At 42.0% G+C, this 27,778-nt stretch overlaps 1 protein-coding gene and 1 long non-coding RNA gene across 9 annotated transcripts in view; both read left to right on the top strand.

The window, feature by feature from the left end:
* LOC146498569 (uncharacterized) overlaps positions 1–27,778 on the top strand; it is a 242,972-nt gene that overhangs the window by 15,960 nt on the left and 199,234 nt on the right. For 3 of the 8 annotated variants that reach the window (XM_085140023.1, XM_085140018.1, XM_085140024.1), the window contains exons 2-6: positions 11,526–12,548; positions 14,489–14,703; positions 15,000–15,209; positions 17,456–18,018; positions 18,532–20,644. In XM_085140023.1, the coding sequence (XP_084996149.1) occupies positions 11,652–12,548; positions 14,489–14,703; positions 15,000–15,209; positions 17,456–18,018; positions 18,532–18,752 (2,106 nt within the window). In that variant the 5' untranslated portion in view covers positions 11,526–11,651 and the 3' untranslated portion in view covers positions 18,753–20,644. The other 5 variants (XM_085140019.1, XM_085140021.1, XM_085140022.1 and 2 more) reach the window with 5 other exon arrangements.
* On the top strand, positions 3–8,325 carry LOC146498578 (uncharacterized). Its single transcript, XR_014870558.1, has 2 exons — positions 3–1,831; positions 1,949–8,325. It is a non-coding gene; the product is annotated as an uncharacterized LOC146498578 (long non-coding RNA).

Genomic DNA, 27,778 nt, shown 5'->3' with positions numbered 1-27,778 from the left:
ATAAACCAATCAACAACATTGAATAATAAAGCCGAACAGCGTCTTCCTCCCGGGTTTGCAGCTGTGTGGATGCACACCGTGTAGCCTGTGAACGAGGTGTATGCGCGCGGCTTTGGCTCAGCTTGGCTTCTGTATGCACGCTTATCTGTCACGATTTTGGTGCTTTGCCCAAGTTTAGAATATTGTCTTATATAACACTGCTGGCACAGCACTCATCTGACAGAACGCAGTAGAACGCAGTAGAACGCAGTAGAACCAGGAGGATAATTGTATTTTTCATTAGAATTTAACTACAAAGAGCAGAACAGGAGAAAATGGAACGCTAGAACCGAGTGCAACAGCATCATGGCTCCATTTATAACTCATCTTTGGTAAAACACATGATGCCTAAAGCTGCTGTGTAATCCTCTCAAAACATAGACACACACACACACACACACACACACACACACACACACACACACACAGAGGTGTCTGATTAAGTAATCGTCATGATGCTGTCTCCAGCTGCTGATGTGGGGGCAGAGACTGCAAGGGAATTCACTATACTGGGAATATAACCATGTCGTGGATTTAATATATTTTAAACCTAAAGTTCAGCTGACAAAGGTCAGTGAGGTCTACCAATAATCCAAAAGTCTCCTGGTTCAAATCTAGACAGGCAGTGGCCAGGGGCATGGATTACAGCCGAGCGCCACTACACCACTAATGACCGTCCAGGCTGTCCTCAGAAACTGAAGAAGCTATTTTGAATGTGCGCAGGAACACATGTACTGACTACGTTTCTATGCTACGATCAGGACATGCTCAATAAATATGGCTTCAGTACTGTATTAGAAATAGGGGTGGGCGATATAAACCATATACGATAGAAACGATATAAATTTGGCCAACGATAGAGATTTTGACTATATCGCTCTATCGTGATAGCGCATGTTGATGATGTCATCAAGCTGCGCCTGTTTTGGTCGAAAGCATCGCAGCAGCTACAACCATTATCATCTGCAAATTATCCTGGGGCAACAGTCACAGCAAAGAGATGAAGCACTTTTGAAATATGGGGAAAGCCAAAAACTGTGCTTCCTCCACTTCCGTAACATTGATTCATTAATGTTGAATTCTCTCGCAGCGGCTCTGTTCCCATGTTGTTGCAGTATATTAATGACTAACCTCGTATTGTGGATGAATGATCTCAGTTGTTCTCCTGACTGAAGTTTGGCCCGTGTATAACATCCTGCTATGCGATTGCATTTGTCCCTGACCACCAGAATCCCTCACGTTAACTTTTATCCAGTGGAAAAAAAGTTGGCGTTCATCCTCCAGCTTCAGTGTGCTAATGTTATGCTAACATAGCTGTGTCGCTAGCGATCACGTAGCACAACATTATATACCAGGTAGTCCAACTTCAGTAACCCTGCAAACGCCACTGCTGTTTAGTTTTCTGTCTTCATTTATGTTGGAAGTGATAGCAGAGCTGTACGTTTGAATTAGCTTCAGAAATCTCTCAGAACATGGTATGAAATGTTTAGGTGGAAACTAGCGAGCTAACTTCCTGTTAAATTTAATAAATTCTGTTTTCATGGACGCATGGATGTTAAACTTAATTGTTACACCTGGTAAAGCAGCAACGCTGATGATTTAATTAAAGATGAAAGAATTTAGACAGTTTTTAACTCTCAGTGTTCGTTTGACTTTGGGACCTGAAGTTGACGGAGTTTAGGACCCAGATTACTCAGTGAAGCTCCTCACTACGGCAGCCGTAATGCTCTGACGATCCATCAAGCAGTGCGGCTTACCAAAGTTGTACTAAAACATTTTTTAACAGATTTCTGTCAAAATCAGTTCGAGGTCAGTAAGCACAACCAGAATTTATACATAAGGCACACTCTCGATTTTTGAGAAAATTAAAGGATTTTTAGTGTGGAAAACACGTTATACAGAAGAAAAGAATATATCGTGATATATATCGTTACCGCACGTGCTTCAAATTATATCGCGATATGAATTTTAGGCCATATCACCCAGCCCTAATTAGAAACTATATTCATTTGACAGATTAAAGAAATCCTTTTCAGTATCAGGAGGATCTGATGTTTTCATAAACCGTCATATCCTGCTGCTCAAGCTTCTGTGAGAGGCAAGCAGATGTTGACAGCTGCTAACCAACAGTTGTTGCACAGATTAAGTCTGAGCTACTGTGAAAGGTTATTCCCTGTATATACTTTGTACAGCAAAACTCTGGACTGTCCTGCAGAAGGCTTCATTTGCAATAATCCAGGGTCTTCAACCCACGCAGTCATATTGCAGTATTGTTCATTGTTATATTTTCTGCATAGTCTGCTATTTATTAGAGTTTCTGTTTATCAGGTTTTCCATGATATTATGTCCGATTACATATGTGTGTACGTACTTAAACCCTTAGTTTTCCTCAGTTCTTTGTTGTGTTGTTTGTCAGCCTGCATGTTCCAGTTTGGATTATTATTGTGTTTTGGTATGCTGGTCAAAGTTCATGAGTATTGTGTCTCATGGCTAAGAGCTGTAAAAAGGCTATAGTCACATTTTGCTAAAAGAGTTTTGCAGATCAGACTGATGACCTTGCAGGCCAGACATGACCTCTGAAAAACAAACCCATGAATATTGATTCAAACTGGCAGATGTTGTATCAGTCAGCGAGTTAAAGCAGGGTCACTGCAAAATTAATAATAGTTTCAGCGAGAAACAGGACGGACATATTTGATTTCTGTCATGAATGGATCTAACTTTGCTCAGCAGTATGTCGGTGTGTGTGAGGGAGCACGAATGAGGGTGACTGTTGATTTCCATATTTACATAACTGCACGTCATGTAATAAGCACCAGGGCAGGACAGATGATTATGTCACAGGGCTAACACGATTCAGCTCAGTTCAATTTTATTTATACAACCCCAAATCACAACAACAGTCGCCTCAATGCAATAGTGTGCAAATGGAAGAAAGCAGTCTTACATATTTGTTTAATATGTGCGTTGAAGGACATGTCCTGGTCAAAAATGACTCCAAGGTTCCTCACAGTGTTACTGGAGGCCAAGGTAATGCCATCCAGAGTAAGAATCTGGTTAGATACCATATTTCTAAGCTTTTCAGCGCCGAGTACAATGACCTCAGTTTGATCTGAATTAAGAAGCAGAAAGTTAGCGGCCATCCAAGTCTTTATGTCTTTAAGACATTCCTGCAGTTTAACTCATTGGTGTGTGTTATCTGGCTTCATGGACAGATAGAGCTGGGTGTCATCTGCATAGCAGTGTAAATGTATGCTATGTCTTCTAATGATGCTGCCTAAGGGAAGCATGTATAATGTAAACAGAATTGGTCCTAGCACTGAACCCTGTGGAACTCCATAATTAACCTCAGTGTGTGAAGAGGACTCTCCATTTACATGCACAAACTGGAGTCTATTAGATAGATATGATACAAACCACTACAGCACAGTACCTGTAATACCTACAGCATGTTCTAATCGCTCTAATAGGATATAATGGTCGACAGTATCGAACGCTGCACTGAGGTCTAGCAGGACAAGCACAGAGATGAGTCCACTGTCAGAGGCCATAAGAAGATCATTTGTAACCTTTACTAAAGCTGTGAATAACACAGAGAGACAGACAACCATTCACAATCACATTCACACCCATGGGCAGTTTAGATTCACCAAATAAGCTAACCCTACTAACTGTATGTCTTTGGACTGTGGGAGGAAGCCAGAGAGAACCCACACAAACACGGGCAGTGCATGCAGATCCCACAGAGGAAGGTGAAGTGGCAGTACTGACCACCATGCCACTGCCAATGCAAATTCTAGATGTAAAATGTAAACATGAATTTCATTAAATAGTGACTTCCAACATTAATTAAATTCACTTCATCAATTCTCTTCTGCTTTTTGTTATCAGGGTCACAGGGACTGAATAACAACAGTAGTCACTTCAAAGTGCTTTGTTAGATAAACACCCTACAATAATAATGTGGGTCAATATAACATCAATAATATTTCCATTATTTTACATTAATTATGTTCATATTACATCAATATTACAGCAGTACCAATGAACAAAGGGGAATAGAAAAGTTATCTTAGCAGCATCTAACTTACATTTAGCAATAGTACAACATAAAGAGCTATATTATACTGAGGCAAGAATGCCACTTCTACAAGTCAGTCACCTGTCAGGGATGATGCACAATTATTCACAGTTATGTACAGTTATGGACAGGTGAGCATATGAGCGTGTTGTATAAGGCCTTGGGCCTCTTGAGACAACTGCTGTGGTGATTTGGCACATATAAATAAAACTGAATTGAACTCCATTGAATTGATAAATGTGTCCGCTTATTTTTATTATTATTATTATTATTATTATTATTACTTACTTACTTACTTACTTACTTACAATTATTATTAGTAATATTTAAAGTGCCTTAACAAAGGAATTTTCCAAATATGGGATAATGAAAATACCATCTCATCTTAGTAATCTTTCTTCTCAAGCAGTAAACATTGGTTACTTTTCAATGAATGCTGTGTTTCCAGTCTATAACCAATAAGTTTCAGTGACCCGAACCGAACATGTGCTTCAGATATGAGAAAATAATCATAATAAACATCAAATGTTTAAAGGACAGGTGTTAAATCAAAAACATTCGTGCAGGTCAATAAAAGCCAACTTTGTCATTTTGGTAAGTTTAGGGTTTGAAGTTGATCAGTGTACTGGAATGTGTAGCAGGGGTGAAATTGTTAAAATGGGAAATAACGCAACAGCAGAAAACTGTAGTTACATTAATATTTTTTGGGATGCTGTTTTTTTCCTTTTTTTCCAGGTGGTGGTTGTGTACTCTCTAATTGTACACAACCCCCAGATTAGATGTACTATCTAATCTAATTGATGTGTATCTAATTTTCTCTTATTATAAATATGGAGGTGTCAATTTTTAACTTAAAGATTTAGACAAAAATGTTGCATTAAACGCTGAGGAATTGGATACATTTCTATACACAGTCCTAAAGTGCGGTTAAGTTCACTGAAATGTGAAACCTATTTCTTCATACATTAAGTAACTAAACGTCGGGAGATGATTCCACATGGGGTATTTGCTACGGCCAAGCCAACACATCAAACTCAGTGTTGTGTTCCTCAAACCATTCCTGAACCCTTTTTGCTTTGTGGCAGGACATCTTAACCTGCTGCCATCAGCTGGTACATGTTAATGTAACATGACCCAAGGTTTCCCAGCAGAACATTGCCCAAAGCGCCACACGGCCTCCTCCGGCTTGCTTTGTTCCCATTCCAGGAGGAACATGTACCCAGCAATGTGATGTAAAAGAAAACGTGACCTATCTGGCCACCTTCTACCAACCCAAAAAAGTTGATTCTGTTCATCTGGACATCGAGTTTTCAGTAGGAGAAATGTTTCGTCACTCATCCAAGTGACTTCTTCAGTCTCAGCTGACTGCAGGTTTCCCCAACCTTATAAACAGGACATTTGCACAATGTACCTCTGATCAATGTCCATGAGTCCCATTCACAGAGAGTTGGGGAATGTCTGCAATCACAGCATTGTAAGATGGTGACAGATGTACCCTTAGGCCCCTCCTCCATTCAGAGATGGTCTTTCCCTTTTCACGTAAATGGCCTCCTTGACTCCGCCCTCAAACCAGCGTTCCTCCCTGTCCAGGATGTTACATCCTCATCATTGAACGAGTGTCCACTGGCCTGTAGGTGTAAAGACTGCAGAGTCCTGGCCTGACGAGGTGGCTCTTCTGTGTTGTAGCCAGAGGTTGTTTGGTTTCCCCGATGTATAAATCCTGCCAATCCTCCTGCACTTAACAGCGTACACTATGTTACTCTGTTTGTGTCGAGGGACCCGATCCTTGGGGTGGACCCATTTTTGGCACAGAGTGTTTTGGGGTTTAAAAGCCACAGAGACCCGATGTTTAGAAAATGCGTCTCAGCTGTTCCGATATTCCTAACATGTACGGGATCACTACAGGTTTTCTCTTAGGCAGCGGTTGTCCTTCTCTCCTGGATCAGCTGGAGCTTTCTTTTGGAGCCTTTCCCGCTTTGACAAAAGTCCAGCTGGGATAACCACATTTACTCAGGACCTTCTTGATGTTCCTCGGCCTCCCTGCTGTGTCAGTGGGGATGGTGTTCGCTCTGTGTTGTAGCGTCCTGATGACGCCCAGTTTGTGCTCCAGATGAGAGTTGAACCTTAAATACCATAGGTTTACGGTACACATCAAGAACCAGCAACTTTTTGACAAATTGAGCTACAGTAGTGCATCTGTTGGCTCGGACTACACGGCCCAGCCTTCCCTCTCCTTGTGCATCAGTGAGTCTTGGTTACCCATGACCCTGTCACTGGTTCACCACTATTCTTCTTTGGAACACTTTTGATAGATACTGACCACTGCAGACCTGGAACATGAAAGCTGTAGTGTTAGAGATCCTCTGACCCAGTCATCTAGCCATCACACTTGCTCAAAGCTTTACACATACTCATATTTGCTGATTTAAAAAATCAGCTTTGAGGACAAAATGAAAAAGCAAACACAAAAACCAAAGCACAAGCACAAAGAGACTTAGCAAAATCAACACAGGGATTTTATTTTAGAAACATGAACGGGTAGAAATCGAGGCTGAAACCTGACTGCTCATTACTGCCTTGGTTACCTGTTGAAGTTCAGGGTCTTTCTGTTAGGCTGGGGTTGGCTTTCACTCAGCTTTAACATCGCTCTGGGTGCTGGTGCACAGACATGCTTAACTGGGACCAGTGGATTTTCTATCCCTTTCTGGTGAGGTCATGAACACATCCACACACTTTCCCAACAGGTTATTAAACCCGAGCCAATCTGTCACCAGAATTAAGGGATGCATCCAGTGTGAGCTAACCGCAGCCTATGGGATTTGTTTATGTCCCCATTAGGGGTGGGCGATATAAACGATATACGATAGAAATGATATAAATTTGGCCAACAATAGAGATTTTGACTATATCGCTCTATCGCGATAGCGCATGTTGATAATGTCATCAAGCTGCGCCTGTTTTGGTCGAAAGCATCACAGTGGCTACAACCATTATCATCTGCAAATTATGGCGGGGCAACAGTCACAGCAAAGAGATGAAGCACTTTTGAAATATGAGGAAAGCCAAAAACTGCGCTTCCTCCACTTCTGTAACATTGATTCATTAATGCTGAATTCTCTGCAGCTGCTCTGTTCCCATGTTGTTGCAGTATATTAATAACTAACCTCGTATTGTGGATGAATGATCTCAGTTGTTCTCCTGACTGAAGTTTGGCCCGTGTATAGCATCCTGCTATGTGATTGCATTTGTCCCTGACCACCAGAATCCCTCACGTTAACTTTTATCCAGTGAAAAAAAAGTTAGCGTTCATCCTCCAGCTTCACTGTGCTAATGTTATGCTAACATAGCTGTGTCGCTAGCAATCACGTAGCACAACATTATATACCAGCTAGCCAAACTTCAGTAACCCTGCAAACGTCACTGCTGTTTAGTTTTCTGTCTTCATTTATGTTGGAAGTGATAACAGAGCTGTACGTTTGAATTAGTTTCAAAAATCTTTCAGTCAGAACATGGTATGAAATGTTTAGGTGGAAACTAGCGAGCTAACTTCCTGCTAACTTCTAACTCCGTTAAATTTAATAACTTCTGTTTTCATGGATGTTAAACTTAATTGTTACACCCGATAAAGCAGCAACACTGATGATTTAATTAAAGATGAAAGAATTTAGACCGTTTTTAACTCTCAGTGTTCGTTTGACTTTGGGACCTGAAGTTGACGGAGTTTAGGACCCAGATTACTCCGTGAAGCTCCTCACTACGGCAGCCATAATGCTCTGACAATCCATCAAGCAGTGCGGCTTACCAAAGTTAGACTAAAACATTTTTAACAGATTTCTGCCAAAATCGGTTCGAGGTCAGTAAGCACAACCAGAATTCATACATAAGGCACACTCTCGATTTTTGAGAAAATTAAAGGATTTTAAGTGTGGAAAATACGTTATACAGAAGAAAAAAATATATCGCGATATATATCGTTACCGCACGTGCTTCAAATTATATCGTGATATGGATTTTAGGGTTAGAGGGCCCGGTGGCGCCAGTGTCCGGCAGCCTCGCCTGTGTCAGTGCGCCCCAGGGCAGCTGTGGCTACAATGTAGCTGCCATCACCAGTGTGTGAATGGGTGGATGACTGGATGTAGTGTAAAGCGCTTTGGGGTCCTTAGGGACTGGAAAAGCGCTATACAAATGCAGGCCATTTACCATTTTAGGCCATATCGCCCAACCCTAGTCCCCATGCACTTACCTAACATCCACCCACTCGCTCTCCAACAATGCCACATGAGGGTATGTGCGAGCCTGTCCTCCAACAGCTGGTGCTGGTGCACTGCTGCCTGCTCCATGAACATGACGGACTGGGTACGAGAGCGCCTGGATTTCACTTGTAAAGTGAGGACCCCGTATCCACAGCGTTGGAGATCATTGGAGGCTTTATTTCCAATCATGCTTTTCTAATTACAGTGCTGTCGGGATGCTTCAGCTTCTTCCCTCAGCCTGAGCTGCCGGCTCGTGTTCTGGTCAGCCTCCTTCACACCACACCCCTAACCCACTACTCCACCTCAGCTATGAACATAACCAACAATTGAAATTCAAAATACTGAGTCGCCACTTTACCTCCTGCTTTTACCTCCTTATGCCGATGCAGGGTATATCCTGGACAGGTCACCAGTCCACCACAGCAGATGCACAAAAAGACAGACAGCTGCACACTCTCAAATCCACACCTATGGAAAATTTAGTATAAACAGTCCCTAACATTTATGTCTTTGGGCTGTGGGATAAAACTGGAGTTTCTGGACAGAATCCATGCAAACCCACAGATGAACTGTTAGCTAAAATCAATAGACAGCTGTTATACTTGGAAAGCTTAAAGTAGGGGAAGAATTGCAGAATAAGGCTACAACAGTTACAGGCTAACTGCCAGCATAGTTAAAACCTATGCATGATATTACGAAAGCTGGAAGTGCAGGGTTAATAGTTAAAGTGTAAACAAAATGATTTGTGAGCTGGGATGGTTGGCCTTGGTAGATGCACGCAACCTTTCCCATGAATTTGATTAAAAATGCCACGGATAGAACAACGTGTCTAAATAAAGCAGTGAGAGCTCAGGTTGAAAAGTAATTTTGTTCCCCTATGAATCAAAATGTAAGTAAGTGTTTCCGCCTATGCACGTTCACTCAGTTTGTACTACGGCTTAATGCTAATTGATGCAGAGAGACGTTAATCATCTGTTATGCAGCATACTGGAAATGACATCTCTTCAAAGTAAATGCCTTCAGAGACCCATCACATCAGAATTAATTGAGGTTGTTGAGTAAAATTAAAGCCCCTTTCACTTATGAACTTGATGCCGTCTGGAATCATTTCCAGTGCTGGAAAGGACAAGAGGACAAGAAACAGGTCATCTTCATAAGTGTTTGTGATAAATCCTGTTAGGTAGAACTTTTAGAAACCAGAGAGGTGCTGCATTAAAAAAGCATTACTCCACCGAGAAAGTCTAATGACTTTACTGCCACAAACTTGTTACACACTATAGCTGCACTGATCCAGTGTTGCAGTTGACACATTGGTGCAGGTATGCATGTCATGGGTCATTGATGCAGAGGACTCTGTCTTCATATGTTTTAGTTTATATTTGCTTGGTGTCATTTTAGTTCCTACGTTTGCTGTTTATGAATGTTATACCATAAATTTGCTGTTATGCAACTAAAGAAGTTTTTGTATGAAGTCACTTTATTCACGCAACCAAAGAGAAGTGATGAGCTATAATGTGTGATCTCTCTTCACAGTGGGACTGAACTGAAAAGGAATTGACTTTAGCAGCTTGCCTGCCTCTGCAGCTATACTTAGTGTTACCATAGCAACACCTCCCATCTGTCACCAGCACATGTTTTTAACGACAGACCATAATAATATGCAAACCCACTCACAGCCAACGCAGTGCCACCATGGTAATGAGAGGATGGCTTGAGTTTATCTCATCAAACATATGAGGCCATGTGCAGTACTTTAATGTACCTTGATGTACTCATGAGTATGTGGACGATTATATATTCAAATATATTCAGTAATTGCTGAGTAATTGTATATTTGCATATGCCTTATTATAGTGTAAGTTTAACAGCGTGTGTTGAATTAACCAAGTGTTTCTACTTTAATCTTAGCTCTGTGTTTGGTCTCCACCTACTCGTGTGCAAACCTGTGCAGCTGCTGAAGATTTACCAGTTTTAACTTCTAATTTACTAAACCATGTAGGGTGATAGATTCAAACAGGCGATAAGATGCTTTAGCCTACCCACAGCTGTTACCCATCTGCAAACCCCTTTGCAGACCACCTCCACCCAAGGTTCTCATGATGTTTCTGATCTCTGATTAGCACTGATCCTTCATGTATTATGTGACAGACCTGTAACACCAAATACAGGTGACTGTAGAAGCAGACTTTAACTAGAGTCAAATTGGAGATAAAGTATCAGAATTTCAGGAGCAGGACCACACCTCCAAATGTATGTTCCCCCAGTTCTCATCTATGTACGTTCCCCCAGTTCTACAAGCTTTCATTCTCATTTACGTGCCCCACCCTCCCTGCCTTGTTAAATTCTTTCGTTTCTTCACTTCTATTTAGTACATGGGGACCTGCCAGGCCCGCTCAGGGTCCTCCCCAAACCACAGCTCAATTCTTGTCCAAGCCATTCACCTTTACCTACTGAAACGCTATCACACCTCAAATGAGGACGTGGGCCCAGTGAGGGGAAACACATATTTGACCAAGTTAAAACTGTGACTTTTCTCATAGAGAGTTACTCCCTGCTGTGTTTTCAGTGTTATTAACTGAGTAACTGTGATGTAGATTAAACCATTGCTAAGCTGGCATGAAATTAAATGAAATTTATAATGTTAACAGCCTCCAATCAGAAGCAGCCTGTCCACCTCCAGTAACCCCCACCCTTGCTTAAGTATTTGGTGTATATGCATCAGTAAGAAGATCTGTTTTTCACTATCAGAACTGGTTAGTGCACCAGGTATGCTTTCTTTTCCTTTACAACCTCGTACTGCTAAGCACAGCAGTGACTGGAGCACTTTCATCCATGATTCACTCCAACGTCTGCTTTGTGAGGTTCTGCAGGAAAGCAGTCCTGTTCTTCAGATCTCTTTGACTCTGTCATCCTCCTCTGGGTGTCACTGTGTGACATCCATGTGTGTCCGTCTACCTATTAGCCTGAACTCTCACTGCTGCTCATTGGAAAGAATGCAAACCCATAAGCTATGCCGTCATTGTCATCATAATTATGAGATTTTAGTAGATTGGACTTTTGAATTGACTTCATGTTTTTTAATCCAAGTATGTTTTTATTTCCGCTCCATTATAACCACAAAATTAATTACAACTACACGTATGTTTCCTCAGAGAGCTACAACTGGGCTAAGGAGGACAACACCTGAGCTAACAGACGCTAACCACGACAACGGTAGCTCCAGCAGCAATAACCCCGTCTGCCCTCCCTCTCCCCCACCGCTAGTCAGTCCAGTTACCATGGAGATGAGCTCATCAGCACCGCTAAGAGACATAGAAAGAGAGAGCCTTTTTAGCTGCCACAACCAGGAAGAGGACCAACTGTGTCTTCCTGGGGTCCGTAGGGTGGAAGACGAGGCTGTAGGAGGAGAAAATAGGAAAGGAGATGAGTGTGACTATCTCATTTTTGAGATGGGAGATGAGAAAGGAAGAGACCTCAGTGAAAGTGATGGAGGAGAGGATGAAGGGAGAGGGGAAATGGAGGGAGAAGATGGAAACGAAAGAGAAACAGAGAGTGATAGCTGGGAAAGAAGAGAGATAGAGGGAGACGATGAAACCAGAGAGGATACAGAGGGTGGGGAGGTGGGGGGTGGAGAAGAGGGAGAAGACCCAGGAACAAAAGACACAAAAGAAGAGGATAGCTGGATCAGAGGACTAGAAGAAGATCTCCTCTTCCCCTCAGACAGTCTGCTGTATCCTTCACCATCTGAGCCTCTAGGCGCCACCTCACATCCTCTGGTGTCACAAGACGTTTGGGGTCCCGACTTCACCGTCAGGGACGACCTCAGTGACAGCCACCTCAGTGACTGCCTCCAAGCAGAGCGTGTCATCGTGTACTCAGACAGCGATGCAGGTGAGGACCAGTGGTCAGCTTTTGCCCCCTCTGACATCACCAGCCAGATCGAAGAGGAGAGGAAGAAAGATGCAAGATTTGAAGAAGAGGAGAAGGTCAAGAGAGAGGAAGAAGACAATGAAGTCAAAGCAGATGCAAAAAATCAAGAGCAGAAGAGAGAGGTGGAGGAGTACAGGGTGGGAAGAAAGGATGATGATGAAGACCAGATGAGGTTGAGGAGAGATCTTTTCCTGCGGTCTCCTTCAGTCAGCTCCACAGCGAGCTCCACAGACCCTGACAAGAAGGTGAGTTTGCTGTTCATATGTAGCCTGATGCAGAGACGCGGGGTGTTTTCTTTGTGCTTTTAACTTGGTTCAACGCTTTTCACAAGACATTTAACAGAGATGAATTATGACAACAAAAAATGTTTGCCAAAATGCAATAAGCTCCCCCTAACTTAAGCCATCTCTAAAAAGAAAAGCCTAAACTTAAACCAGAGCAGGCACACATGGGCCTTTATAAACTCTGGGTGCCTGTCAGTTAGCCAACAGTGGATGGAGCTGTGTCTCTGTCACTCATCTGTTACAGTTTCTGACACTTTTCATCTGTACCACCCAAAACTGCACTTTCAGTGTCTGATAGAGGGAGCTGAACATGTGCAACGACTGTAAGAGCCTTGAACCCATCACCCAGCATTAGCACTCGTAGAGCCTCGAACCCATCACCCAGCATTAGCACTCGTAGAGCCTCGAACCCATCACCCAGCATTAGCACTCGTAGAGCCTCGAACCCATCACCCAGCATTAGCACTCGTAGAGCCTCGAACACATCACCCAGCATTAGCACTCGTAGAGCCTCGAACCCATCACCCAGCATTAGCACTCGTAGAGCCTCGAACCCATCACCCAGCATTAGCACTCGTAGTTTGCATCAGAATTCTAGGACATTAATTCAAGCATCAACTAAAGCGAACTCTGCAGTTATAACACAGACAAATCTCAGAAGTATTCATTGCTGCATTATAACAAACATGTCCATTTTCATAAGAAAAGGGAATAAAGATCATCGCTGCCACCTTGTGTCCAAACTGTGCAACCACAGCTGAAAGTGATAGCATAGCCCACTCAAAGGTGACATGAAAAGGCTAATTTACACTGTGGATCCCTGCTCTCACATACTGTCACAGGTTTAACACTGACTGTGAAGCTGGATTTAAAAACACGTGTTTGAAGTTTTTAGAACAAGTTTAGCGCCGTCTTGTACCGATACAGAACGTGATGTCACTGAGTTGGTTGGTTGCTGCTAATAGACTTAGATTAGTTTCTGTTAGCTAACTAGTAACAGAACCATTAACTCATTAAAACTAAAACTCAGTCTATATCTATATCAGTTTTATACGAAACCAAGGACATGCTGTCCATTTCTCTCTGTCCTGTAGGGTTTTTATGAGAGAGAAGACAAATATGTTGTAAGTTTTCACAGTTTATTATGAAAACGGTTAAAATTTCAAATGAGTTTCATATGGTGCCACGGACCTCGGTCTCTCTGGCTCAGAGACAAAAGGCTGTGTGTCTTTCTGCTCGCTCAGGAGACCCAAACGAACAAAGAGCCCCACACTCAGACACTAATGCTTTTATTATGTGTGATAAACAGGGCTCTAAGGTGATTGGTCAAAAGTTGGAGGAAAGCCACAGTTCTATTGATCGGGCTGAGATCCAGCACTTTGGCATCTTTCTGGGCATCTCCTTATTTGGAGATGCCACTTCACCCATCACCATGGCAACCACCTCTTGTCCTCCATCAGGTCTGATGTATGGCCTTGTTGTCTTGTAGGTACTACAACCTCGTCCACACTCTTGTGACGGGGTCTTAGTCTGTCGCTATCAGAATGAATCCAAAACTGTTCTGCAATACACTGTGTACATATGTGATGCTAATTATGAGATATTAGCCTTACAGATAGAAATAAATCCCAACAGTCCTTTAAACAGTAAGTGTTTTTTTGTTGTTTAACTAACTGCACTGAAACTGGAAACTCCACCTGTTAACCTTAACGTTTGGGTTTATAAGCACTTTATGAATGAAAGCAGTCTGGAGGAGAGCCTGAGTCATGTGACAGATGGTTCACCTGACCAACACCTGACTGATATGCCCAGCCTGGCTGTCGGACTCTAGCTGAGTCAGAGAGTCACTGGCTGTTTGCTAGAATGCTGAACCTAACCCCACATGTAATCTCTCCTGTCAGGTCCCTGTAGATTTCTGCGTGCACGAAGAGACCCAAAGTGAAAATGTCTCTACTGAGCATGTGGACTTTCTTTTGGCCCGTCAGCAGTGGAAGAAGATGGAAGAAGAGGTCAAAGGTCAGCCTATCCCAAAACCGGGACTGAGAGCTCAGGGGAGCTTCCAGGGCACCCACTCGTCACTGTATCCCCCCACTCGCAGTCCCCGGCTCAAACACAGGTAAATCTTCACCCTGAAGTCTTAGTCATCCTCACAGTAAATAGTTTCTACTACAGCCTTCGTTGAGGTTTCAAGGACTCTAAAAGTGCGTCACACAATTTATAGTGCTAACAGATGCTGTAGAGTGACAGTGGAATAGTTTTCAGGGCTCGTGCCCAGTAGTAAAACAAAGAACAATGCACCACATTAACAAGATGAGTCCTTCAGCCAACATAGTACACTTAGCAAGTAGCTAGGACGCTGTAGGTTTCACATCCTTCTCAACTTGAGTGTGGTTTCCTCCTGTCCTATACAAGGGAAATTCAAATCCCCATGCCCAGGGAACCTCCTCTGTCCTCCACCCTGTCCCCTAGCTCAGAGGACTCAGGCCTGGATGATTCGTCGTACCGCAGCACCCTGGAGGAGCCCGAGACTGCAGTGGAGAGAGAGATCCGATTGACTCTAGAGAGAGAGGAACGACACCGCAGGGAGAGGGGGATGATTGCACATGGCCTCCCAATACCCAGGTACAGCAGCCAAAATGTCCAAGTCTACCACTACACACCAGCAGTAATTGGCTCTGCTGTATTGTGCAATCATGAAAACTCACATAGCAACAGAATGCAGTCCTTATGATCTCAAAGGCACTTAAATGCACCTAGACAGAATTTGAATTCATTTGAAAGCCTTGCCTCTCAACTGTCACAAGCTCTGGTAGTAACCAAAAGAATGACATCATGGATACAAGCGGCAGAAGTGAGCTTTCTTCGAAGGGCTGCTGGCCTCTCCCTTAAAAATAGGGTGAGGAGCTCAGATCGAGTGGTGCAGAGTAAAGCCGCTACTCCTCCGCATTGAAAGCAGCCTATTGAGGTGGATGCCTCACTGGAGAGGTGTTTCAGACATGTCCTATAAGGAGCAGGCCCCAGGGCGGACCCAGGACATGCTGGAGAGATTACAACTCTTATATATTGTGGGAATGTCTCGATGTTCCTATGGATAAGCTGGAGGAGGTGGCTGAGGTGTATAGGGAAGTCTGGGTAGCCTTGATGATGGATGGATAAATGGATGGATATATGGATGGATGGATTGATGGATGGATGGGTGGCTGGCTAGAAAAATGGATATATGGATGGATAGATATAAGGAAAGATGGATGGATGGATGGATGGCTAGATAAATGGATGGATATATGGATGGATGGATGGATATATGGATGGACGGATGGATGGATGGATGCAAATGTCGCCTCAAGCGCCTTGTTGTGATTTGGCGCTATATAAATAAAATTGAATTGAATTGAAATTGAATGCATGGCTATATGGATGGATGGATGGATATATGGATGGATGGATGGATATATGGATGGACGGATGGATGAATGGCTAGATAAATGGATGGATGGATATATGGATGGATGCATGGCTATATGGATGGATATATGGATGGATGGATGGATGGATGGATGGATATATTGATGGATATATGGATGGATGGATGGATGGATGGATGGCTAGATAAATGGATGGATATATGGATGGATGGATGGATAGATATAAGGAAAGATGGATGGATGGATGGATGGATGCATGGCTATATGGATGGATGGATGGATATATGGATGGACGGATGGATGGATGCTAGATAAATGGATGGATGGATATATGGATGGATGGATGGATGGATGGATGGCTAGATAAATGGATGGATATATGGATGGATGGATAGATAAATGGATAAAGTTACATTGAAACCAAGCACCCCATTGTTTTTCTTGTGACATTACCAATAAGTTTGATGTGTCACATGGCCCTCTTCCTATTGAAAAAAGTTGTATCCAAGATGGCCGACTTCTAAATGGCCACCATGGTCACCACCCATCTTGAGGAGTTTGCCCCCTCACATATACTAATTTGCCACAAACATCACTTTAATATCACCAACCATTCCCATTTTATTACTGTGTATCCATATAAATGGCCCACCCTGTAGATAGAATTGAAGATTAACTATAAGGAGTAGGAACTGTTTTTTTTTCTGATTGCAGGGTATTCAAGTTTGGGGAATACCCTGTTAGAACTAGATTTTTCAAGTGATTTTGATGGACCTGAGTGTGAAATAAGGACACTGCCCTTTTGTATGTGCTTGTCAGTCATAAAGTGTCTACATTTTTGTGTATTTTACTTTATTGGAGGCCACCATTTACAATATCTATATAATATAAATTTTATTCAATGAGAAACTGAAACGATAAACTCATCATGAAAGTGTTTACTGAGGCCATGGATCAAGCATGCTGACTGTTGAGTTACCTCCTGCTGGCCATTAGAAAACATGCAGGTTAGCAGCACTTTCACATCGATGTTCATTTTTACGCAGACCCCTAATAAAAGTTGACAGTAAAGTTGCCATGGTGTCTGTGATAGCAAGCATTTGTCTATTTATTTCTCTTCTTTAAGCTCTGGTTTGGCTTCCATCAAATGTAACTGTTAGTGTCCCAGTGAAGGTGAAGGTGGTACATGTTGTTTATTGCTGGGCAGGTAATCATTTGATTAAGCTTTTAAAAAGTGAAATCTAATTAAAATTGCTGTCTGTACCCATCACCCTACAACCAAAATAAGGCAACCTGTTGAGTTAAAAGAAGTGCATAGAAGAGTGATAGTTCTACTGTAGAAACACATTGTAGACAGAATAATTCAGAAAGGATTTGTCAAAATGATCCAAAACCCCTCCATTCAAAACACTTAACATTCACATTGTTCTTTTCTGTATGCAGGCCATCCAGCTTGCAGACAGGACGATCTCCACCCAGACCTCCAGCCTGCCGCACCCCGACACTCTCCATCTCCCCAACTCCTTCCTGTTCCTCGTCCCTTCCCCGATCTGTCTACCATGAAATGACAGCTAACAATGTCATCATCCTGGAGCCTGATTCCTCTAGCCCCGCCTCCAGGAATCGTCTGCTCTCTTCTGCAATCGGCGGCCTTTCCGATTGGCCAGCAAATTCAGATGCAGTGCCTTCCGCTAATGTCATTGTTGTAGAAACCTCCAATCTGATCATTCGCAGTGCGTCTGAGTTCTGCCTAAGCTCCACCCCACTGTCCGTGGAACCGCAGGAGAGCACCTTCACGTCAAATCCTTTTTTCAAGCTGCGCTCGCTCAGCAGCCAGTCACTGGTGGAGCAAGAGATCAGGATGGTGAGGCAGAGGGAGGAGGAGTGGAAAAGGCAGAGGGAGGAGATGTGGAGGAGGAAAAGAGAGGAGGAGTGGAAGAGAGGGAGAGAGCGGTACGATACTGTTTTGGTGTCTCCGGGTCTGAGTGATAATGTTACGCACAATGGTATGTATCATCCACACAACTAAAACACTAATGATTTAGGAAGCACACAACCTAACATACTAGAAACTTTTCATTTTATTGTAGATTTATTCAAATGAGTCAGTGTTTGAATGTGTTTGAATGTAAGACCGTGTGCTTAGGCATAGATAGGTAAGAGTCCACATTTAAGTTTCTAACAACTTTCTCTTTCTGAGTGTTATGTTCATGATGTTAGCCAAGACTAACAGTTTTCACTGCTGAGGGAAAACAACAATTACTAAATCAAACAGGTCAACAGCACAGTGTTAATCTGTTACCAATATGACACATAAATCAGCCTTTGATGGATGCTCCAACAGTAAAGGCTTTAATGAGGACTTTTTATGATTTGTGACATCTTGGGAAAATTTCCCAACAAGCATCTAGAAGTGTTTCTGGATCTGAACAGAAATGTTAGAAAAATGTCTTATAGTTTGTGTAGTTCTCAATTCAGGCCCTAATTCATATATGCTGATGATGCTGTTTTGATACCAGTGTCACTGGTTCCAGACAGAAGCGTCTCCTCCCCGTCATCCCCCTCCAGGACCCGCAAAATAGAGCGATCCAGTTTGTCTTGTGACCACAAGGTTGGCAGACTCACACACATTCATATGCATGCACTCTACAGCTGCTGTAGAAGACAAAGTTGTGTCAGCACCAAAGTCTGGAAATCATTATGCACACCTCTAATACAAATGAGCGTCTCATTCAGTTGAATAAAACCACTTGACGTTCATATATAGTTCATATATAGTTCATATATAGTTCATATATAGTACCCCAGCACTGACAGTATCTTATGTTTCACGTCATACAAACAGCTTATGACCCTGGATGTCATTGCTCCTCTGAAAAGAAGAGATGACTGTCTCTGATATAATGCATAAAAAGTTTTAAGCATACAGCTTCTAAGGCTCTGCACTCATTTACAGGATCCTTATTTGACCTGTAAAAACTGAAAAAGTTTTAAAAAGACGTTTGGGAAGTTAGGACAGTTTCCTGTTCGTCACTAATAGGGCTGCCACAAACGATTATTTTGATAGTCGGCTGGTCACAGATTATTTTTGCGATTAGTCGACTAATCAGATCATCATCCATTGGACGTACAGCGTACAGCTCTTTGCACCAGTAGCATCTGCTCTTATATAACTACCATTAGCTTACAGCTATACAGCTTTCAGGTATGTGCTAACTGAAAATAGATAGATAGATAGATTGTCTCGGTGGAGTTTAATAAACTCAGCTGTCTGCTCCTTGCTATCTAAAATATAACAGGACACTGGAGTAAATTCTCGACCATCTCACACTTCTGTTTAATCGGTTTTCTGACGTTTGTGAAAATTATAGCAAATAAAACACTGAAAAAAGCCAAACAATAAAATGTTTAAGTTATCTAAGTGACTTACATCATGTTTGACCTGAGTAGCGAAAGATCACGGGCGTTTGAAAACAATGTGCCGGGAGTTCGCTGTTCTCGCCGGCTCTAGTGAGCCTTGAACTCCCGGTCAGCTATTGAGCTGGTGCGTAACAGACGTCTCCGAAAACGTCACTTTTACAAATATGTGGTGTCTTGATAAACCGAACAGATATTTGAAGTTTACAAAGCTGTTAAAAGTTTATTTTGTGACCCAGAAAGAGTAATAAGAGTAATATTAAAACTAAGTAGCTGCCGCCATTGTTGGAAATGCTGTGAATTCTGGGATAGTTTGGGCCAGGAAGGATACACCCGACCTATCCTTCAAATCTGAGGAAATGAAGGACGCATTTGTCAGCCGCATTTGGAGAAGTCTACAAATTTGGACAGCCTTCGTCGTGTTGCTGTCACGTATTTGGCCTACAAATGCGGCCTCAGGAGGATGCAGCCTCTGAATTTGGACACAGCTACGATACCGGAGCTGCTTCTTCTTCTTCGGGGTTTAGATGCAGTGCTGCCACCTTCTGTTTCAGTCCGTTATTACACTCTTAAATCCTACTACTTATTCCTGCGTCTTTCAGGATCTTGCAAAGCTTCAAACGACACGCTGACTATTAAATTAGTGGCAGCCCTAGTCACTAATAACAAGAACAACCCTGAGTTTGTTTTTAGCACCGGAGCCAGGCTGACAGAGTCAGAGCTAAATTGAGGTTTTCTTTTAACTTTAACGAGAAATTCTTCAGAAATAAAATTTTAACCATCAGAGAAAAAATAATTCATAGCTGCCCCATATGAAGTGCATTAAATGCAGGAACTTTAATAATTGCTTACTTTACCTAGGCTCTTCCTCTCTCATCTTTCTAAGTCGACTAAACCATGAATGCGCCTCAAACTATTTTCACTATTATTTAATGCTTAAATATGATTATTCTATCTTCATTAGCAGATTATGTACCACAGGCTTCTAAGGTGGCCACAAACAAATGATTTCTAAACTTTCTTTTATTTTAAAATAGAGTTGCTGTCAAACAGTTAAATGGTCATTTCCAAAGTAATGGTTTATAGAGTGCATGATAGCAGAGAATGTAATGATGCTGTTTAAACTGTCACTCTGACTTTCGTTTGTACATCACCCATTGTATATGTCATACACATCGTTTCACTCATTTTTTTACCCTACCTTTCTGACTCATCAATCAGTTGGATTGATCGCACCTTTCATTCACCAGTTCACAATTTAGCAAATATATTCATATTTACCTCATTTCATCGAACCATTACACCTGCATCACTTTATCCAGCATTTCTGTTACATCTTCTCTTCATTTTTCTTTCTCTCTAATGTCCATCCATCCATCATCCATCCATCCATCCATCCATCCATCCATCCATCCATCCATCCTCCATCCTCCATCCTCCATCCATCATCCATCATCCATCCATCATCCATCCATCATCCATCCATCTATCCATCCATCCATCCATCCTCCATCCATCCATCCATCCATCCATCCATCATCCATCATCCATCATCCATCCATCATCCATCCATCTATCCATCCATCCATCCATCCTCCATCCATCCATCCATCCATCCATCCATCCATCATCCATCCATCCATCCATCCATCCATCCATCCATCCATCATCCATCCATCCATCCATCCATCCATCCATCCATCCATCCATCCATCCATCATCCATCATCCATCCATCATCCATCCATCATCCATCCATCTATCCATCCATCCATCCATCCTCCATCCATCCATCCATCCATCCATCCATCATCCATCCACCCTCCATCCATCCATCCACCCTCCATCCATCCATCCATCCATCCATCCATCCATCCATCCATCCTCCATCCATCCATCCATCATCCATCCACCCTCCATCCATCCATCCATCCATCCTCCATCCACCCTCCATCCATAATCCATCATCCATCCATCCATCCATCCATCATCCATCCATCCTCCATCCATCCATCCTCCATCCATTATCTATCCATCCATCCTCCATCATCCATCATCCATCCACCCTCCATCCATCATCCATCATCCATCCATCCATCATCCATCATCCATCATCCATCCTCCATCCTCCATCCATCCATCCACCATCCATCCATCCATCCATCCATCCATCCATCTTTGCTCCAGTGGTTCAGCTGAGTCTTCCCCTCCCTCCAGTTCCCTCCTTCCCTCTCTTCAGTGCCTCGACAACAAAATGCCATGGCACAACGATGGGAGGCCTCCCTACTAGCCAATCAGAAGAAGTAAGCGACGGTACTGCTCAGCTGTCAGACATTGTAAAAGCCAAAATGAAGTCCCCTGCCTGTTTCTTCCTTAGTTTTGCTCTCAGTCGGTCCCGTGTATCAGCAGCCAATGTGTTTTACAACATGTGTCAGAGCTATGGGTTATAGCTCAAATGTGGGTTTTTCACCTGGACACCACAGAAGAAGAGAACTGTTTCTCGGTTTCAATGATTTCAGTCATTTACCTGAGCTGGTTTTCTCACAATGTCTCAGTGGCTTTAAAATTCAGACTATCTAAAAGAGTCCGACACATTGGACCTGCCTGTAACGCCACTTTTTCCTTTATATAATAATTCCTGTGGACAGATTCCTTAAAGCTGTATAACAAACATAAGTATATATAAGTCTTAATCTGCAGTCATGATAATCCCACTGGTTTTAACATGTGATATTTAATGTGAATTTTCACATTTTAACATTTGTGATTTTCTCCTCGATATATGATATTTACAGCACTTTGATAACTAGATATGGCTGAGCTAAGGCACTAGTAGAACTATTTATTGACATCTGTTTTATGTGAATGACTGACTCGAATGCAGTGATTTTCAATTTTACTTCTTGGCAGTCACATGCTCGATTTTAATGACTTTATATGTGAAAATATTGTAGCTATGCATTGCAGAGATGCAGACAAGATGTTGCATGTTGTTTTCTTTACAATAACAGTTCATGTATTTTAAAGGTGCCACGCCAAACTTTGAAAATCACTGCCTTAATGAAGTGTTACAATGAGCCATTGATCCAAACAGTTTGGATGCCCCAGGTTTCCTAAAGAGCTACTTTTGCTTCTTTGATGAAGGTCAGTTGTTAGCACAGGTTCTGATCAGTGGGTTAAATATACACTCTACCTTCCTCTAGTCCCTGATTGGCACACATGTCATTTTTGAGGAAAGCTGTTCGTGTTTTAAACAGTTTAGGTAGCTTCTGGCTGCATGATCTCAATGAGAGCAGCTCATAAAGGGAAACTTGCCCTTGCATGATGGATCCTCCCCCTTTAGTTTTTAACTTTAACATTAATAGTTTGCTTTGGCATCCACACTGTACTGTTTTCATCCTCTCAGTAGTTGGCCTACAGCCTTTTTACTTTAGGAACCAAAAGAAAATCTGTAATTTCTGCTCTGCAACCTGTGTTGTTGTGTGTGCCACAGACTTTTCTCCATCATGAGCCTAGCTATCCCCCCAGAGTCCAAGGTATAAGGACGGAGTCTACTCTCATCTAGACTGTAGATAAGTTCATTAGTTTAGGTTAACTTCACACCATCATACAAAAATGGACATCATAGAGCCTGTGTTTCATCCTGAAGTAAAACAAATAAGGAACAAAGATGTATCTCAGGAAAAGGATTACTATAGAGAAGTGAAAAGGTTAAAAGAGGACAACAGTTATTCGAGTATGTTGCCAGATAGCTTGTACATCCATCTATACAATGGATGAAAGAGCTCAAGCTGAAACAAACGTTTGCACGGCCGTGTCCCCGTGCTGCTTTATAATCACCCCCAGACAAACACGCTTCTCCTGGAGTGATACAACCAAGCTGTGTATGGCTCCACAGGTATGGAGGCGAGGGCTCGTCACAGCTCCGACCACAAGATCTAGTCAATATTTTTACAGATTTTTATCGCCTGTCTTGATTCTTACAAAGAGAGATTTATCGTATTGTATTTTTGCTGCATATATTTATGAACTGAGCAGTGCTTATAAATTCTTAAAACTTTTATTTGTAAAAGGTTTATAACATATTGTGATGGTAAGATTATTGAGAACTTTCCATGTTTTTTAGAAGCTGATATTTCCGTGTGGTGTGTGCGTATGTGCACGAGTGCATACCAATCCGTCCTCCTTACACATGAGACTCACACATGAGTGGCTCTGGCTCCAGAGTACGTCCACTAGTTTGCATAAAAGGTGCGTTCAAGTCAGCTCAGGATGCAGGATTTTTCTGTCACGGGGGAACAACACCAGACAGGAATGCAGCAGATTGTTTGGGGTCACTTTATTTTAGCTGTGCTACACTGCAGTGTATTACTGAATAAACTATATTACAGTATCTCAAACTACCTAGCTAAACCTGCGAGTCACTGTGCAACCTGATCCACAGCTCAGTAGATTATAGTAGTTTACCTTTTCTTTACCTTCTGCCCTATCTTCCTAATATTTAAATCCCACATTTACAACTTTCTATGACAATGTTAAAGTAATACTACTTTTCAAGTGCTGAAGGTGTGGTTAGATACTCTAATTAGCTTTGTATCCACACCAGGTGTTACAGTTTCAACTTGAAATTGAAGGCGAAGCTTTAAGTACCTTAAAGAGAAAGATTGCTAATAGAAAAACTGAGATTTTTCACCAGCCGCTCTGATCAGCATGCTGGTGGTCATTTTTAAATAAGACAGAGGTCCATTTTTAGGTGCTTGATTGACATGCTCCGTCTCGTGTGATTAACACACTGGCCAGTTGCTAATAAACATAAGGAACTATGTTGTTCAGATTTTTCATCAGTAAATATTTTCCTTTAAATCCATGTAGCAATATTAGTGCTCAGATGTTAACAGTGCATTTGGCTAATGGTGATGTGTCTCCTCCAATCAGCTTCCAGCTGCTACTCCACCACACATATTCTGGCAACGTTAACCTCAACCTGAAAAGATGGTGTTGACCACAAAACCATCACTGGCTTCAGTTAAGCTATAATGTAACAATAATGGCCGCAGTGAACAGCATCAGCTGTATATACAGTCTTTATACACACGCTTGTGGAACAGCTAAAAGCTGGAAAAGCTTTCGACTGGAAAGCTGGAATTCTGGAATGAAAGTAGACGACTTCAGTCCAAAGATAATACTGACGGCGTCTGACCCCTGACCCTGGACACGCTGTCAGTGACTCGTGGAAATGAAGCTGTAGCAACCACGCTACAAAGAAAACAGTCCTGATTTAATAAACCTGTCACAACTATTCACATTCCTCCCCAAAACATTCAGTTTGCCTTACTCCAAAATATACGGTTAGGGTAGGTCCACCACCTGCGATCAGACCTTACCAGGATAATTAAACATAAGTGTTGTCCATCTAAAGACTTCAATTTTATTTATACAGCATCAAAACCACAACACTGTAAGGTAGACCCTCCAACAATAATGTTGGATTATTCACACATTTATCAGTTATTACTGCTAGAAATGGCCTTTTGCTGACCACATGTTGGAAACTGAAATACTCAAAACAAATGCAACTAAAAATTCAACTCAAAGTGCAAAATGTACACCCCCACCCCCGATCAGAGGTCACAGAGGTCACAGAGGTCACAGACTGCACTTAGAGGCTAATGTACGCTTTGGGAATATGCTGCTTAAATCTCTGTTATGAACTCTGAGATGTGTTGGATGCACTCTGTGAGAACAGGATGACGGGTCAGCATGTTTCTGTGTTGCTGTGATACTGTATTATAACCTGGATCACACTGTACTGTGCACTCAGTGATCAGCCTGTAATTTCAGCCAAGGATTTGAGTCCATCCACACCTGGCTGCAGTTTTACTTTCAGTTTTGTTGTTTTTGCATTTAATTTTGTTTAGTTTGGGAAATAAATTGAATTTAGATTTCAGATGTTCTTCTCAGCTGGTGCAAAGGCCCGATCTTCAGTGTGGAGTCACAGATGTTTTCCTCATGTGTTATTTATGTGTATTAGTTTGTCTGCATCCACATTCACTCATTTATTATTGCCAAATAAAGGTGTGGTGATCTTAAATAAAGCATAACTCCTGAGTGGTGCTCAGCGTTTCTTTATTCTCCATCAACCACATTCACCTACAGTGAACTGCTGCATTGTATATTTAGCTGACATACACTTTTACAGCAGACATGGTCGTGACAATTTCTAATCTCGTTTTGTTTAGGCTTCTCCAAATGATGACAATATATAAAAATAATAACATGTGATTCTAGTTTCCCAGTGTTTTGTTCTTAGTTTAATACTCTGGGTTTTTGGTTTGTTTTCAGTTATATTATGAAGGATTTTTCCAGCAAATAAAGCTGCCGATTCAAAGTTTATTTTTCCGTGCAAGAATGTCTGCATTTGGGTCCACGTCCTGCCGGCCACAGCACAGTTTCATTGTGTTTGCTGATAAATATAATGGTGGCTGTGTGCCAAAGCCAGTGATACGGGTACCTGCATTAATGATGTTAAACTCATGGATAGTTCTTTAATGACACGAGCGACTAACGAGTGATATCCAGCGTGACTCTGTGGGGACGTCTGAGCTGACTCGTGTCACACAGGATTAATGTCGCACACGCATGAAATGGTCAGAGCAGCGTACATGGGATGAGCTGGTTTATTAGCATCATTGTTCCATGCCTTTCTACACGCTCGTCATCTCACACACTGCACACACATGTTTGAAGGCACTATCGAAACTGAAGCAGAACAAAAAGGTTTACAAATGCTGATGACAGTAAAATTATGATTTACAAACCAGATGTTTAAGCTTCCACTGTCAGGAAATGATCTGCCAGGATGAATATTGTCTCATATGCTCCAGTTGGAGTGAAAACTGAAACATTTGCACCTGAGCTGTGAATGCTAATGCAGTCATGCTGCTGTTGTGCAGCTTACTCCATCCAGTGATAACAAATATCACACTTGTCCATCCGGTTCAGTATTTATCAGCTGATATTGTTTTGGTATTATTAAACCCAGGTGGGCCAGCTCAGAACAGAACATGCTGCATAGCACAGGAAAGTAATGCAAACACAGTGTGAAGTCATTATGAAGTAGGTCACTCCGTTATTACCAGCAGAGGGAGCCACAGTGCGCTCCACTGGTCAAACCTAATATTGTGTCTGTTGCTATGGGAACATGTGCTTGGTCTGTAATATTGTTTCATTTGGACCTGAGGACTATAAGAAGATCATTAATGTCTGTGAAGGTTCTCAGTCATCCAGGTCATCGTAGTCTAAGGAGCTTGCAAAGAAAAGCGTCTGGACTTCTTTAAGTTGCTTGAAGACGTTCAGGCGCCCACTCACACCCTGGGCCATCTGACCTCAGGAAATCACATGATAAGGTGGGGCCAGGTTTAACAATGAGCTCACCTGAAACTCTGGCTGATTGTGACCCACACCCAGTTCCACACCTTGGCTCAGGCGATTAGAGGATCATCAGGGGGTCCTTTTGTCCCTCTGTGGGGGGACACTCCCACCAGGTTTAAATCTGGGACTCTCCACCATTTGACCTTAGAACTGAAGAAGCTTCTCGGATGAAGGTGAAATGTCTTCAAGTAACTTAAAGAAGTCCAGACGCTTTTCTTTCCAAGATCATTAATGTTACCTCCATGTGTGTCTGTGCGTGTCTGTGTAAACCATTGTTTTGAATTAATTCTGATTTTAGATTGTGGTCATGGTAACTACCCATTAAATGTTAGCTTACATCCATTACTTCAATATCAGCCTCATGATTTATTGGTTGAAAACGGACAAAAAGCCTTTAAAATTCAAAGTTCTGACTCTTAAAATTGTGCTGTGCATTGTCAACATATGGAAAATATCATATAAAGATCATGTGATCTCTCCTCAGATCAAGAGCTGCGTCTTGGAAATGCATAATTTTGGTTAATTTATTACTGTCATAACAAAAACACGCATGAACCTACAAAGTTCTTCAGGCTAACGTGCTGACGATCAGAGCTGGGCTTATTTGAGTGATCTGAAGCAGTAAAAGTGAAGCATCTCACAGTCATCATCATGCTGGTGTTACGGAAGCGTAGAGCTGCCACCCAGGCAAAAGAAAAATACAAGTGTATCACGTTATAACGTGAAACGTTTATTGTTCTAACAAGATACTTTTCCTGTTTGTACAATATACTATCATGTTTGTACAATATACTTTTCACGTTTGAACAACATAATATCACGTTATTACAATATACATAATTATCACGTTTGTACAATATAATTATCACGTTCGTACAATATATTTATATTGTACAAACGTGATAGTATATTGTACAAA

This window comes from Neolamprologus multifasciatus, chromosome 18 (assembly GCF_963576455.1).
Source record: "Neolamprologus multifasciatus chromosome 18, fNeoMul1.2, whole genome shotgun sequence".
Taxonomy (NCBI): Eukaryota; Metazoa; Chordata; class Actinopteri; order Cichliformes; family Cichlidae; genus Neolamprologus; species Neolamprologus multifasciatus.
Note: the sequence above shows the minus strand (reverse complement) of the source record. Positions and strands in the feature narration are given on the sequence as shown.